The following is a 16,213-nucleotide window of genomic DNA, read 5'->3' as shown; positions in this document are numbered from 1 at the left end:
TCCTACTGAGGCAGGATTTAATTTTATTAAAGTAACTTATGAGAGTTTTCCTAAAACCCAATCACCCAAACTCAAGGAGCGCTTTTTGAGTAAACTAGGGAATGAATGAAGAACGCAAGAACCACTGGGTGCGAGCAGGAAACCCTAGTGGATTACAGCATTGCCCCAGTGTACCAGGAGCCACGCCCCGGTGTGTGATCTTACTCTCATCAATAAACACCACCTTCTGCCCCAACTGCACTTGAACAATCTGAACCTCTGAAGCGGCATCCGAACCCACCATCTGAAACCCCCAAAACGCGGCTCAAGCGGCCGAGCACACCGGTCTGGCACCCACTGCGCATGCCCCGAACCCATGACCAACGGGAGCCTGGAGCGCTGGAGCAGAGGCGGGGCTATGTTATTCTCCGATCCCGTGCAGCTTCAAAGAACAGCAAGGACGAGAATTCGGCCACCGACCAATCAGAGCCCACGACAGTCCCCGGCGCCTATTGCCAGCTCCCGTGCATTGAGAGCTGTTTCGAAAATAAGGAATCGTGGGCGTGGTGAGAGTGGTTAAGATGGCGGATGTGAGAGAAGCCGGGGGCGCGATCAGAGAGTGAGGGCTACCCGAAGCTGGTGGGAGTCGGGAGGATGGGACGGGGATCTTGGGACAAGCAGGATAGCGACATTCCCCGTCCATTAGGGAATGTCGTGTTCCCCCGCCCCCCCGGAAATAAAAGGGTACGGTGCAAAATAGCCACACACACCCCTCAGTGGTACGATCCTGGTCTGCTCCATTTTGCGTCCCTCCCCACCCTCGTCATGGTCCGTTCCAGGCTGGAGCGTTAACAATCTTGGGCTCACTCAGTCAAGGTTGTGGGCGGCCCTTGGGACACATAGACCGGGAGGTGGAAACGTCCAGAGTCACACAAACTTGGGTGTGGACCCTTCTGGTGTCATAGACTGGGAAATAGACATTTGGGGTCACAGATTAGGGTAGGGAGTACCCATTTAGGGAGACCGTGGTGACTTTGAGGGTCTGGGCAGAATAGGGACTGGGAGAAGACCTTTAGCTCCCTGGGTGGTCCGAGGTGAGCAACATAAACCTATAAAGGAAGGAGAGGGCTGGCTGGCAGTGTTTTCCTGTGCAGGTGGGAGGCGTAGGATAGGAAACACGTGGTGGCTGGGACCACTGAGGTTGGCAGGGAGGTCTCCAGGAACAGGTCATGGCCCTGGAGGAATATGACTGGGCCCACAGATTGGATCTCATATGGGCTTCGCACCAAGGAAAAGTAGAGAAAGGGCAGAGGGAACGTGGCTGTGTTCTGGGTCTGGGACCATCCACCAATGGTGATGGGGCCTGAACAGCTAATGGGGTAGAATGAGGAGAGGATTGGGGCAGGAGTAGGGAGAATGCTAGGCGGAGGGAAGGACATTTATTTATCCAAGTTACTCAGCCATTTTATGCAAACAATAAGGCATAATTATAACTTGTTAAGCTCTGTCCTCCTCACTCGACATGAATTGTCTCATTTAGCCTTCACAACAATCTGAACTGCCATTACTATCTCCACTTTATGGATGAGGGAACTGAGGCACTGAGAGGTTACCAGACTTGAAACAGCTGGTAAGTGCCAGAGCAGGCTCCAGAATCTGGTTCCATCCACTAAGCAATTCTTATCTCTACAGGTATTTGCTTTTCTGTGCACACCCTGTCCTCACTCCACCCTCACCAGGACTACAGCATCAGTGAACAGTGTCAACACCTCTCTGGGAGGGGCTGACCCCTGCACACTCTCAGCTGTTTTTCTTCCCCCTTCCCCCAGGCAGGGGTGGGGAGGAAGAGAGGACAGGGGAGCCTAGTGGGAAGAGGACAACAAATTGGCATAGAGCTCTAGACTCTACAGTGAGCATTCAACTAGTGTTGACTGAGCTTCTGCAGGTGGGGTCTTGTGCTCTGTGGTGGGGATACGGCCATGCACAAGACAGACAAGAGGCTGGTTCCCACCTGCCCTGGGAGTGTGTTTAGGGACTAACTGGTAGGCCGACTTTGGTTGTCACAATGATGGAGGTGCTTTGGCATTGAATGGGCAGGGTCCTAAGACCCTGGGGGGACAGCCCCACCACCACCAAGACTTGTAACGTACATGGATGTCATTCCAGGGTGGTCAAAGGAGGCCTCCTAAAGTGTTTCTTATGAAAAGGGAGCACTGGGTCTGAGGGTTGGGAATTGCTGTCTTCTTAGGCCTGTCCCCAGGAAGCACCCCTCAGTCAGGGGTACGGAGGACCACAAGGGGCAGGAAGGTAAGGGGAGGAGAAGGATGGTGTGGCAAAGGAAATTTTGCCATCTTGGCCTTGGTTTGTTCCTAGCAGTAGGACCCTACCCATGCCTACATCTCTTCTGGGGACTCAATCACGTGGTAGTGACCAGGGTGTGGAGGACACCCCTGTGTCTTATTACTGATGACTTGAGGCATGGCAATCAGGATCTTATAAGCAATATCCCCTCAAAATAAATCAAAATAAGCACAAGATATAAACAGGAAATGACTCTCCATCCAGTGACCCCTGGGGGTTGGCAGAGGGAGGTGATGGGGGAGCATCAGGTGGGTATAAGTTACTGGGTATATCCTGGTTCTTGGGGGTTCCTGGGTATTCACTGAATTCCTAAGAAGTAAGTTAGAATTTCTACTCCCTACTGTGGTGGACTGACCTGTATTTCATTCAATCCTCTCCTGCTGAGAACAGCCAGAAAAGCTGGATTACGGTTTTTGTTCTTTTTCAATCTTTTTGAAGGCCCAGGAGAGCAAATTAACTTTGAGGTCACCTCACCAAATACTGTCATCCAGTGAAGAAAAGCAAGAGTTGATGGGAACACATAAAAGTAAAATAAACCAGCCCCAAATTATGAATGCAGGTCAACAGAGCAATTCAATAAACTGAATAAGATGAAAAGTGACACTAAAATGATTAATAAATCACTGTATCCTAGAATGGGGAAATTCCTTCTATTAGGGACTAAAATAACAGGAATCTACTTGAGGTGATTTTTCTTTAGAGAAAAATTAAAGTTTTATTTATTTTTTTTTGAAAAATAAAAATTTTAAACCTGTCTGCTCCTTTAAAGTAAGAACAGGAAATATACAACTTTTAAATGTTAAGCAACAACCAGTGAATGGGGCAGAGGTTTAACTCCCCCTGATGTAGACTTAAAAGGCACAGATCTAGGAGCAGAGAAAGAGAACAAAAGACAGAAAAGGGAGCAGAAGAATTTTATCTCAGGTTCCATGTGGCACTTAACAGTTTAGGAACTATGTCCCAGATAATTGGCCTCAGCCCCACCACTCCCAAGCTGTGTGACCTCAGGCAAGTTAGCTAAGCGTCTCTGGGCCTCAGCTTCCCTATCAGTAAAATGGGGATAGCAGAGAGGAAGGGTATACCTCAAGTGGTAGAGCGCGTGCTTAGCATGCACAAGGTCCTGGGTTCGATCCCCAGTACCGCCATTAAAAAAAAAAAAATGGGGATAGCAGGAATACTTACCTCCTGGGGTTGCCTGTGAATGTGAAATGAGTTTATAAGTGCGAGGCACTTAGAAAAAGCCCAGAAAATACTAAATCAAAGTAGTTATTAATCCTTTGTTCATTCCTTCAGTAAATGTTTAGTGAGTGCCAGAGAGTGGAGAGATGCCTCGCGCACACAGCTCAAGGAACATTGTCAACATGAATGAATGAAGTGGCCTTCTAAGGAAAAGCAGGGTCTTGCCCTGATGAACAGGCTGGAAGGGGCTCCAGGCCAGGAGGTATGAAATCACCTGGTGAGTTGGGGGCACCATAATCTGGATTGCGAGTGGGGAGGCAGGGGAAGGTTGGAACTACCACATCAGAAGGGGCTTGGAGCCCGGGCTTAGGAGAGAAGCTTGGAACCTGCAGGCATGGGAGCCCTGCAGGTTTCCAGGGAGGACTGTGGGTCCCTCCTCGAGATGCACTGTTTCCCCTCAGGTACCTGGGGATGCCGGTCACAGCCTAGACGTGCTCAGACCCCCCAAGCTGTGTGCCTGAGAGCTTCATGTCTCCAAACAGGAAACAGGCCCAGGGAGGGGTGAGGACTGAGATGGCATTCACCGGCATTATTAGAGCTACGCAAACCCTTATAATGCCCCAGTTCCCCCTTCTGAGAATATGGATGCCTACGTGGACAAGGAGATGTGTACAGGAGCGAACTGCCAACTGCAAGAGCCCAAAACAGCTCAGATATCGGTTAATGGGAGAATATGAATAAACAAATTATACAGTAACACAGGAGAATACTATATAGTACTCGCTAACAACTATCGTTCCTGGCAAATAGGAATCTTAGTAACAGTGCAGGCGTGGAACATAGTGATAAAAAATATACACTTTGCACCCAGCCTGACTGGCATCGCATCTGGGCTCCACCACTTGCTAGCTGGGAGCTACTGGGGAAATCATCTAACCACTCTGGGCCTCAGTATCCTCGTTTCCCTCAGTCAAATGGACACGGTAAAATAGTGTGTGTTTCCCTCAGGCTGTTGGGAGGATTTAAATAAGTCACTATTTACAAAAGAGGTCAGAAGAGTGCCTGGCACACAGTTCAAGTGCTACCTGAGTGTTTTGTTAGATGAAAATAGAATGTTGAGTCGGGGAACAAAAACAAGTCTCAGAAGATACATAATTTCAAAAGTTCCAAAGCTAGATGAAAATAGAATGTTGAATCAGGGAAGAGTCGGGGAACAAAAACAAGTCTCCAAAGATACATAATTTCAAAAGTTCCAAAGCAACAACAGCTGAACAAGATGTCGTTTAGGCTATAGACCTGACACTAACACAACATGGTAAATCAACTATACTTCCATTAAAAAAAAAAGATGTTGTTTAGGCATTCATATAGGCTATAAAATTCCTTTCTTACAAAAAGTGGATTATTAGAGGTCATTCGGGAGCTGCAAGGAGGCAGGGATAAGGATGGGGCAGTTGAGCGGGGTGTGTACCAGTTGTTGAGATCTCAGGAGAGGGGTGGGATCCCAGGGTAAGTGAAGGAAGAGCTTTAGCGCAGTGGCCCTTCAGCGCTCGGGGCCTTGGACCTCGGGCCCAGACTGACTGGGGAGGAAGGAGGCCGCCCAGCCCCATGACTGCCCCCTGCCGCAGTGCGCCCTGCAGATTTGCAGCAATGGCTGAGCCCTTGCCGCCAGCCAGCCGGAGGGAGGAGAGTCTGAGCCAGTCACAGGAAGATGGGCCACAGAGAATGAGAAAGGAGGAGGAGGCCAGGAGCTGGTGCAAAAGATAGGTCTAATCGGTCAAATGGAGGGAGGCCCCCATCTAAGGGAAGAGGAGGCCAGGCTCACTGAGGGGCCCCAGAGGACTTGTTTCCCTTGTGGTTTTTTGCTACTTCCTGTTCCCCTGCTCACTACGGAAGTTCCCCTTCTTACCCTGCACTCAGAGCCTAGCCCGAGAGGACAAGGGCAGGAGGCACCATGAGCGGGGGCCCTGCGGGAGGCAGGCCTGGGGGCCGCGGAGGCCCAACAGTTCAACAGAACATACCCTCCGCCCTCCTCCAGGACCACGAGAACCAGCGACTCTTTGAGATGCTCGGACGGAAATGCTGGGTGAGCTGGGGAAATCTCTCGGCCCTCCCTGTCTCCCTGTCCTCCTCTTCCTCTCCTCTTCCTCTCCCTCCTCTTCATCTTCCCATCCTCCCCCTCTCCTCCCTTCCGCCCCTTCCTGTCTCCTCATCTTCCCCATCCTTCTCCTCTCCTTCTCTTTCTTCCCCTCCTTTCCAGCATCTCCCCTCCTAGAATCCACTTACCTCCAGTCACCAATCCCAGGAAGATCTCGATGTCTATTCCCTTTCCCTCTGGCTGCGGCTCCCCCTTCAGAACCACGACAGCATCAGCCAGGAAGGACCAGGTCTGGTTCCCAGACCCTCTGACCAGATTCCCCTGAGTCCTGCTCTCCTCTTCCAGACGTTGGCCACCGCCGTTGTTCAGCTCTATCTGGCGCTGCCCCCTGGAGCCGATCACTGGACCAAAAAACATTGTGGAGCTGTGTGTTTTGTGAAGGATAACCCTCAGAAGTCCTACTTCATCCGCCTTTACGGCCTTCAGGTGACCCCCCTCCCCCCTTCCACTGGACAGACAACCCAGTTTTGAACCCATAAACCCACATCTGTGTCCACAGCCCTGAGCCCTCAGATAGATCAGTGAACACCTGGGCCCCAGAACTAAAGACTTCATCCAGGATGTCAACCTCTGGTTTGTCTTTCTAAATAAGTCTATGATGACAGTATTCATGTCTGGGGGATCCATAACCCCCAGTATGAGTATACCTCCTAAGTCTAATCTGTTCCACAAACTCCAAAAAAGAATGAGCACGATGTTTTTACCTGAGCCTCAAATCTGTTCTAAACTCAGCATTTTGGGTCTCAGATATCCCCCATCAAAACTCCTGAACTCTAGAATTTTACCTCACTCCTAAGTCATCAGTCTGTTCCGCAAACCCCAGACCTAAATATCCCATTGAATTTTGAACTCCAAATCTGTCCTTTTAAGCCCGCAGCATGGACCCCAGAATTCCTATACGAAAACTCCTGAACACCAAAATTAACTGTGGTAGCTCCTAAACCAAAAATCTGTTCCACAAATCCCCAACCTAAACTCTCCAGGCATAAACCTGAAATTCATCCTTCTAAATCCATAAAGGTAGACGCAGTAGTACCACATCAAGATCCGAGAGCCACTGAATATTGACTGGACTCCTAAGCCTTCACTCTGCTTTACAAACCTCAAATTGCACACATACTTCAACCCCAGCTCCCAATACTGGAGCCCTACCTGCCCAAATGAAGGCCCACATAAAGAGGGGGATTTGGGATGGATTCTACGAATGGGCTCAGTTTCCTAGGACTAAAATCCAAAATCCTCAAATTCAAGCCCCCAAGTTCCCTATCTAGGGCCCTGAACCCCAAATCCAAACCTCTCACTGAAGTATCTGATTCCCATATTGTACCCCAACTCACCACATCAGACCTCCAGACCCCCAACTCTCTGATGCTGAGCTGGAAATCACCAAATCAAATGCTGGGACCCCAAATTTGGCCACCATGCTCCCTGCCCAGGTGACAGGCCTGCCTCCCAGGGCACGCCTTGGTGCCAGTGTGCTCCCCACCCCTCTACCCCTCCAGGCTGGCGGGCTGCTCTGGGAACAGGAGCTGTACTCACAGCTGGTTTACTCCACTCCCACCCCCTTCTTCCACACCTTCGCCGGAGATGTAAGTGACCACCCAACCCCTGGGCCTCAGTTGGGGTGCAGGGAGGAGATGGGAAAGGTGGGGAGGGGCCTGGAAGGCTGCTGACCCCCAGGCGTGTGCAGGACTGCCAAGCAGGGCTGAACTTTGCAGACGAGGGCGAGGCCCAGGCCTTCCGGGCCCTGGTGCAGGAGAAGATCCAAAAAAGGAATCAGAGGCAAAGTGGAGGTGAGGAGGCCTTGGGGGAGGCAAAGAGGTTGAGTGGAGGTGAGTGCAAGAGTGGGGTGCTGGAAAAGCCCCTCTCACGGTTCTGGTTCCCAGTCTACCTGTCTCTCCACAGAAAGGCGCCAGCTCCCCACTCCACCAGCACCGGCCAATGAAGGTGAGTCCTCTAGTGCAAGGAGTGAGAAGGGGCTAGCCCAGAAGACTGTGGCAGGGTTGTGATAGCTCTCTACCCATTCCTTCTTCCCAGAGAGAAGAGGAGGGCTCCCGCCCCTGCCCCCGCACCCAGGTGGAGACCAAGAGGGTGAGTGCTGATTCTTCCCTGTGTCTCTGGGTGGACAGGGTGGGTGGGAGAGTGAATGGATAAGCAGGTGGGGATTGGGAGGATGGATGAATAGGCAGGTGGGTGGAGAGATAAGTGGGTGAATGGCTAGGTAGATGGATGGGTGGGTGGATGGATGTGTGGGCAGGTGGATTGGTGGTGGATAGATGGTTGAATAGGGGGATGAACTGATGGAAGAATGAAAATATAGATAGGTATATAGATGCCTAGGTGGTGGGTGTCTAGATGTATAGGTGAATGGATGGGTATGTGGATAAATGGATGGATGGATGATTGAGTAAATTAATGAATGAGTGAGTGAATGAATTCAACAGTGAATAAATGAATAAGTGACATGAAATTTCAATCAGTGAAGAAAGCAATGATTGAATGAATGAGTGAATGAATAATTTAATAAATTAATTAGTCAACAAGCCAGTGAATAAATGAGTCAATACTTAAAGTGATAAGCATGAGTGAATAAATAAATAAATAAATGAATCAGTGAATGTCTGGATGGTTTGTGGGACCCATGCACCCACTTCTCCATAAACCCTACTTGGCCCTCTCACACACTCCCTCCATGACCATCAAACACACAGATTCCCCCAACCATCTTCCTATCTTTTGCTGTTATGCTTTGGCCAACCAAAAGGTAAGTGAGTCAATGGCCCAGTCACCCTATTTTCCCCACAGGCCCAGCAGCCGGCTCACTGTCCCTGGGGCTGGTGGCAGTGGACATCCAGAACCCAGACATCACAAACTCACGATACCGTGGGCTCCCAACAGTACCTGGGCCTCCTCCAGGTGATAAGAAACGCTCAGGGAAGAAAAAGATCAGCAAAGCTGATATCGGTGCACCCAGCGGATTCAAGTGAGAACCTCTCCCCAGTGGGCCCACGGATCCCTGGGGTCGGGGGGCAGACCAGCAGGTGGATGGGAGGAGAACTGAGTGGATGGAAGGATGGGAAAATGGATGGGTAGGTGAGTGGGGGAATAGGTAGATGAGTGGATGGGTGGGTGGGTGCAAGGCTGGGACTAGGGAGGGGCACCAAAGGCACCAGGGTTGCAAACTTTACAGAGGCAGTCCCTCTCCCCGTCATGCAGCTACAATTCATGATTCCTAGAGGGAGTGCCTCCTTAAATTTTGCTCCTTAGGCGCCTCACTCACCTCAACCTAGTCCCACCCTGGGTGGACTGGTGAATGAATGTATGGGTGGGTAGATGCATAGCTGGATGAATGAATGAATGGGTGGGTTGGAGACTGAAAGGATGAGTAAAGGGGAAGTGGGTATTTAGATGAATGGGTGGGTGGGTGATATGTGGACAGATGGATATACAGGCTGGTTCACAGACAATGTGGATGGGGATGGATAGGCAGCCAGATATGTGGACAGTTCACTGGATGAATGGACAGGAGTGTGGTTGAACGGGCAGTCAAGTGAGTCAATGGATGGAAAGATGGACCCATGGGTAGATGGGTGGGTGGATGGACAAGTGTGTGTGAGGACAGATCAGTGGACAATGGATAGATGTGTGTGGAGAGATAAATGGATATAGATCAGTGGTCTGAGAGGTGAATGTGAGTGTGGACACACAGATGGGTGGATGGATGGTGGAAAGACGGATGGCCAGACAGGTGGGCACCACAGCCTATGGACCCCTTCTAATTCCATAACTACTGCTCTCACTCATTCATTCACTTATGACTCATTCATTAATTCTGGCCCCTCAGAGTCCCTCTGCATGGGAGAGGGCAAGAGGGCTTCACCAGGAAGGGAGGGAAGGAAAAGCAGTGGGGCTTCAGTGGCATCTCTTCACCTCCCCCAGACATGTCAGCCACGTGGGGTGGGACCCTCAGAATGGATATGACGTGAGTAACTCCAGAGTCTTCTGGACCCCACTTAACCCCCACCTACCCTTCCATAGTCCACTGCTCCAGGCCTACCCCCACACCCCACCCTGCCCACACCCCTCTCAGATCCCTCTCTGGGGTGGGCCCTATGGTCATCTGTGCTCCTCCCCTGACCCCCACCTTATTCCCCCACCCCTGCTCCGGCTTTTTTCCTCCTGGCCAGGTGAACAACCTGGACCCGGATCTGCGGAACCTGTTCTCCAGGGCGGGAATCAGTGAGGCCCAACTCACCGACGCTGAGACTTCCAAGTTTATCTATGAGTTCATAGAGAACCAGGGCGGGCTGGAAGCTGTACGGAAGGAGATGAGGCGCCAAGGTGAGCCCCTGCCGGACACCCCCTTCTTCTCCAACCTGGCAGCTGATTTCTGAGAGATACATTGCCATCACTCAGTCCTCGTAGAAACCCTTATATGGCTTGAATTGGGAATTGGTCGGTTGGGGTACCCATTTTACAAAGAAGCAAAGCTGAGGTTCCGAAGAAAATCTTAATGAGAGCTCTGTGTTATTTTTCCCCCTCAGATCCACTTCCACCACCCCCGCCACCATCCCGAGGAGGGAACCAGCACCCCCGGCCCCCTATTGGTGGGGGTAACAAGGGTCGCTGTGGCCCACTACCCCCTGTACCTTCAGGAGGTGCTCCACCCCCACCAACTCCCCGGGGACCCCCACCCCCAGGCCGAGGGGGCCCTCCGCCACCACCCCCTCCAGCCTCTGGACGCTCTGCACCCCTGCCCCCTCCACCTGCTGGAGCTGGGGGCCCGCTCCTGCCTCCACCACCACCGCCACCACCACCACCACCTAGCTCTGGGGACGGGTCAGTCCCTCCTCCACCCCCTCCTGCTCTGGCGTTTGGCGGAGGCCCAGCCCCTGGTGGAGGTCGGGGGGCACTTTTGGATCAAATCCGGCAGGGAATTCAGCTGAACAAGGTGAGGACTGGCGTGATGGAGGACTGGGGGTCTGGGCAAATAAGGATATTAGGGGGCCAGGGCCGAGACTGATGGAGGTCCTAGGATTTGGAGGTTCGGTGATAGGATTGGAAGGTTGGTGAGGAGAGATGGGCTTGGAGCCTTAAAGGGGACTGGAGTGTGTGGGAGGAGAAATAATGACAGAGGGATGGGAGAGGTGCTCCTCTCATTGACCCTGAACCCTTTGTGCTGGACCCTGCTTGCTGCAGACCCCTGGGGCCCCGGAGAGCTCAGCACTGCAGCCGCCACCTCAGAGCTCCGAGGGGCTGGTGGGGGCCCTGATGCACGTGATGCAGAAGAGAAGCAGAGCCATCCACTCCTCAGGTGAGAGCCTGCCCTCCCCCACGAGCCGGCCATTTGGAACCCATCCTGCCAGGACAGTGACCCTGGTTCCGAGGGCTATTTTCGGCCTGAAAACACCCTGGATGGTCACCATCAGTAGTAACATTGGCCCCATCTGTCGATGACAGTATTAACATGAATCTTGTATCAGTCTTTTTTGACAATGTTAACATTGTCATTATGTAACAGTAACATGATTCACTCTATCTTTGACAGTAATATTAACACAAATGCCAAGGTATGGCCACAATATTAGCATGAATCCTGTATGTTCAGTAGTATTAACATTAGCCCACTATGTGGTCATAATATTATAAAGAACTCCATCTTTGACAGTAATATTAACTCTAACTCTGTGTGTCAACAGATTAACATTAGCTCATGATATGATAATATTATAATTAACCCAGTCTTTTTACAATAATGTGAACATCCATCCCCTAATGTATCAACAATATTGTCATTGTATAACAAGTATGTGAGGGTAATGTTAACCTCAACCTATTATGTGACAATAATATAATTCACTCCAACTTCGATAATACTAACATCAACCCCAGAGTCTGTCCACAGAATTAACGTGAGTCCAGTGTACGACAGTACTATAACAAGCCTCATCGTTTTGTTTGTTTTTGGAGAGGGGAGGTATTTAGTTGTATTTATTTATTTATGGAGGTACTGGGGATCGAACCCAGGACCTTGTCCATGCTAAGCATGAGCTCTACCACTGAGCTATACCCTCCCTTCTACAAACCTCATCTTTTGACCATATTGTAATTAACCCCACTATGTGTCAACAATGTTAACATTAACCTGCTGTGAAACAATAATATTGTAATTTACTGCACCTTTGCTAATATTTAAATCCACCCCATTGAGTGACAAGCCTGTTAATGTTAACCCTCTGTGTGATAATAATATCCCAACTAACTACACATTTTTCACAATGTTAACTTCAACTAGAGCCCAGACTCCAGCTGTAATCACTGTCTTGTCCCTAACCCTCCCTCCTCTGAGGGGGCCCCTTCCTCATCCAAGACACAGGCCCTGGATCTAATTTCCAAGCAGGAGATCTCAGCCCCCCAGAGCCCTGAGTCCCAACCTCCCAGACCCAAGTAACCCCCGTCCCCAGGGCTTTTGAACCCTCCTGCCCATCCTCAGTTTCACTCTTTCTCTCTCCCTCCAGACGAAGGGGAGGACCAGGCCGGCGATGATGATGATGACGATGAATGGGACGACTGAGTCATCCCCACCCCAACCCTTCTGCCCTCGCTCCCCCTGCAGCTCTGCCCACCACCCCCACTCTCAGCTTCCAGGCCCCCAAGTTCCGTTTCTCTCCCACCAACCCCTCCAGTGCTATTATCTCTGACTGGACCCCCCACACTGGCCCTTGCAATAGCCAGGGCCCTTTTTATACAAAACTTCTCAGTTCATCTCACTCAAGGATGGTTTAAACAAAAATAAAATAACTGTCTTTTTGTTTCTCTAAACCTTAGTTCATTCATATTCCCAATGTGGGAATTTGGGGTCCTTTACCCCCAAAGTCTCTTTTATTCATTTATCCCATTTCATGAATTTAACCCTATATGTATCCATTCGTTCATTCATTTGTTCCCTCGGCCATTTAGCCTGTACTTCTTTGTCTCCTTCTGCCCTTCTTTCTTTCCACAAATACCTATTGCCAGGCACTACTTTAAGGGCTGGGGAGAAAACAGTAGGGGGAAAAAAACAACAAAAATTCTTGCTCTTGTGAAGCCGATGTTCTAGGGGAGGAGACAGACAAGAAACAAGGAATTAAATAGAAACAAAAGATAGTTATAGATCATGATAAGTGCTATGATGTGCTGAGGGGAAGCGACATTGAGACGGAGCATTCAGGGAAAGCCGACTGAGAGTTACGCTGGACCTAAAGCGAGAGGAAGCAACAGTGCGAATAATTGAGGAAATGGTGTTCCAGGCAGTGGGAACATCCAGTGCCAAGGCCCTGAGGTGGGAAAAAGGTTGATGTGAGGCTGAGCGTGGTGAATGAGTGAGAGAGTTACTTGTTCATTCACTTATCTTTTTAAAAAAAACGTTCAGTCAACACAATATTAGGTCAGGAGAGTACTCAATGGTCAGACTTCCCCACTCTCCGTTTTAAAATTTGGTTCTGCCCAGTTCCCAGTGTAAACCAAGTCCTGGACAATGGCAATGGAAGGGGCAAAGACTTAATAATCGGATAGATCTGCTCTAGAACCTGGACAAGATGCTTCACCTCTGAGCCTCAGTTTCCTCATCTATACTATAGAGGCAACAATATATAACTTATTTCCACCTGGGATCCCACTGGGTCACTGGCTCCCTCTAGAACTTGCTCTCCAGGAAAAGAAGGCACAACTCAAAACTATTCCCTGGTGTTGAAAGCTGTTTCCAAGGGAGTCATTAGAAATTTGTACATCAAAGCCTAGAATAGAGGTGCCTACCCTTCCCATTCAGAGAATGTTTTGCCTATGTTTTCTTCTAGGAGGTTTATAACGTATTGTCTTATGTTTAAGTCTTTAAACCATTTTGAGTTTATTTTTGTGTATGGTGTGAGGGAATATTCTAACTTCATTGATTTATGTTTGGCTGTCCAGTTTTCCCAATGCCACTTGCTGAAGAGATTGTATATTTTCTCCATTGTATATTCTTTTCTCCATTGTATATTCTTGCCTCCTTTGTCGAAGATTAATTGACCGTAAGTGTGTGGATTTATTTCTGGGCTCTCTATTCTGAGCCATTGATCCATATGTCTGTTTTTGTGCCAATACCAGGCTGTTTTGATTACTGTAGGTCTGTAGTAGTGTCTGAAGTCTGGGAGTGTTATTCCTCCAGCTTCGTTCTTTTTCTTCAGTATTGCTTTGGCTATTCTGGGTCTTTTGTGATTTCATATAAATTTTAGAATTATTTGTTCTAGTTCTATGAAAAATGTCCTGGGTAATTTGATAGGGATCCCATTAAATCTGTAGATTGCTTTGGGCAGTATGGCCATTTTAATTAATTCTTCCAATCCAAGAGCCTGGGATATCTTTCCATTTCCTTAAATCGTTTGTAATTTCGTTAATCAGTGTTTTATAGTTCTCTGTGTATAAGTCTTTCACCTCCTTGGTCAGGTTTACTCCTAAGTATTTTGTTTTTTTGGATGCAACTTTAAAAGGGATTGTTTCTTTACTTTCTTTTTCTGATATTTCATTGTTAGTGTAAAGAAATGCAACAGATTTCTGTATGTTAATCTAATATCCTGCTACCTTGCTAACTTCTTTCATTATCCTTCACTCCCTACTCCACTCCCCACCCGACCCTGGTCAGGTCCCCTGGGCGAGCACTGAGTCTAGGAAGGTCCTGTCATATCACTTCCCCTTCCCCCCCAGTAACCCCTTCACCCTTGGGTGGGCTTTGCCCTGGGAAGGACCTTACGTAACACAACCTCTGAATCCCCCGGAGCACCTGCTAGAGCAGGCACAGACCTGGGGTCAAAGAGTTGACTGTGGGCAAGTTGCTTGACCTCTCTGGGCCTCCATTACTTCTGTCTTTAAAATGAAGGTAAAAATGCTTACTTCAGGTGGTTGTGGCAAGAATGACTGTAGATAGTGTCTGCAAAGTTCCTGGCTCCTTGTCAGCATCTATAAGCATCAGATGCTGCTGCTGCTGTCATTACTATTGTTATCCTTTGGGTATTGCTGATCCTGAGTCACCACTGATTATAAAACGGATCGTTAAAATTTTATATATCACTAAGAAAGCTGAAAAAGTACTGCCAATGAAGTTACAACCCACCAGCACCTGTGAGATGCAGCCTCATTTCAGAGATGTTGGAAAATTAAATGCTTCTGGAGCCCTGGTGATGTTGTTTCTTAACCTGACTTCTGGTTCCACGTTTATGTTCATTTGTAAAATCTCCTTACACAGGTCATGCATCGTCTGTGTGCTTTTTTTTTTTTTTTGTATGTGTGGTATACTCCACTATGAGGTTTACATTAAAAAAACAAGTCCAACTTGTGCAGTTTGGAATGGATTAAACCTTGTATTGGCTCCAACACTGGGCAAGTATACACAGTAGACATTAAACTAATGCTGAATGAACAGATGCGTGGCTGGGAGTAGGCCAAAGTAACAACACGGTAGCCTCTTACTTTCAGACCTCCTGAAAATGTGCTAGTCCAGAAAGATTCATTTTCCAGGTGAGCAGGAGATGCCCACCCCAAGATCACTCATCTGAGGTTTTACAGATTTAGAAACTGCCAAAGGTCCCACCCTTTAGTAAACAGTAGAGCTGGGATTGAACCCAGGTGTTTGGGCTCCAGAATCCATGCCTTTACCTACTGCATTATATTGTCTGGGGAGGGCCAAAGGATGCTCCCCAATATCCGTAAACCCCTACATCTTCCCCAGATACAAGCAGAAAGTGGTCATGCCTTAAACCCCTTTTGTGAGCTGGACAGGCCTCCTGGACTCCTGGGAGTGGGAGAGTCCCCGCTGCCCAGGGAGACTGGGGGCGTATAAGGACCAACATCTGATTCTGGTCGAGAATAAGGGAGGGAAGGGGAATCCAATGTTAACTGTTCCACTCATGGTAAGAAGGGGCTAATGGAACCTCAGTCTGACTGACCATTTCTCCACCCAGCTCACAGCTGGACTGGCAGGCACCGAATAACCATTTGGTTAACTGTATAACCGTTTGGTTGACTACATAACTCATGGACCGACAGGGAGAGGGGCAATTTGAGGAACTGACAATGTGGTTTCCTGCTGCACATCTAACTGAATTACAGCCCGCCTGGGACTGGCTGGGGGCGGTGGCCTGACAGTGCAGAAGACAGGCAGCTTCCTGAGGGACTTATGGGCGGGCTGACTGATGACCCATGCTGTGGCTGCCTGCCTGGGTGGCGGGATGCTGTGGATGACTAATGCTAGGAATTACACCCGGCCTGAGGGGGTGTCTGGATGTCACATTGTATGGTGATGTGTAAAGGAGAGCTACCCCGAGGGAATTTCAGGCTGACTGATGGACAGATCTCTGTCCGCCTGATAGGCAACTGTATCTGGTGGCTGACTGCCCTGACCAAATGATAGCATGCTTGACAGACCATGCGGTCAGTCGGATGCTGAGAATGGCTACCTGGCTGACTGATACAATGAGGGGCCGACTGAATGTGTCACAGGATGGCTGGCCCACTGAAAGATCA

General features: G+C 49.3%; 1 protein-coding gene and 1 long non-coding RNA gene across 2 annotated transcripts; both read left to right on the top strand.

Annotated features, from left to right (window-relative positions):
- Nucleotides 1–256: 256 nt before the first annotated feature.
- LOC135320265 (uncharacterized) lies at nucleotides 257–4,388 on the top strand. The gene is made up of 3 exons (XR_010379508.1): nucleotides 257–545; nucleotides 1,520–1,609; nucleotides 3,634–4,388. It is a non-coding gene; the product is annotated as an uncharacterized LOC135320265 (long non-coding RNA).
- A 1,028-nt stretch (nucleotides 4,389–5,416) lies between these two features.
- WAS (WASP actin nucleation promoting factor) lies at nucleotides 5,417–12,499 on the top strand. Its single transcript, XM_031445276.2, has 12 exons — nucleotides 5,417–5,605; nucleotides 5,963–6,103; nucleotides 7,180–7,266; nucleotides 7,368–7,470; nucleotides 7,583–7,624; nucleotides 7,715–7,768; nucleotides 8,483–8,660; nucleotides 9,617–9,659; nucleotides 9,865–10,018; nucleotides 10,222–10,628; nucleotides 10,877–10,991; nucleotides 12,196–12,499. Exons 1-12 carry the CDS (start codon nucleotides 5,474–5,476, stop codon nucleotides 12,249–12,251), a joined length of 1,512 nt encoding a protein of 503 aa, XP_031301136.1. The 5' UTR covers nucleotides 5,417–5,473; the 3' UTR covers nucleotides 12,252–12,499.
- The last annotated feature ends 3,714 nt before the right edge of the window (nucleotides 12,500–16,213 follow it).

This window comes from Camelus dromedarius, chromosome X (genome assembly GCF_036321535.1).
Source record: "Camelus dromedarius isolate mCamDro1 chromosome X, mCamDro1.pat, whole genome shotgun sequence".
Classification (NCBI taxonomy): Eukaryota; Metazoa; Chordata; class Mammalia; order Artiodactyla; family Camelidae; genus Camelus; species Camelus dromedarius.
This window is presented reverse-complemented; position numbering and strand designations above follow the sequence as displayed.

Coding starts and splice junctions, on each gene's coding strand:
- WAS (XM_031445276.2), top strand. CDS start 5,474: ATGAGCGGGGGCCCTGCGGGAGGCAGGCCTGGGGGCCGCGGAGGCCCA. Junction 5,606..5,962: donor TGCTCGGACGGAAATGCTGG/GTGAGCTGGGGA, acceptor CTCCTCTTCCAG/ACGTTGGCCACCGCCGTTGT. Junction 9,660..9,864: donor ACCCTCAGAATGGATATGAC/GTGAGTAACTCC, acceptor CCTCCTGGCCAG/GTGAACAACCTGGACCCGGA.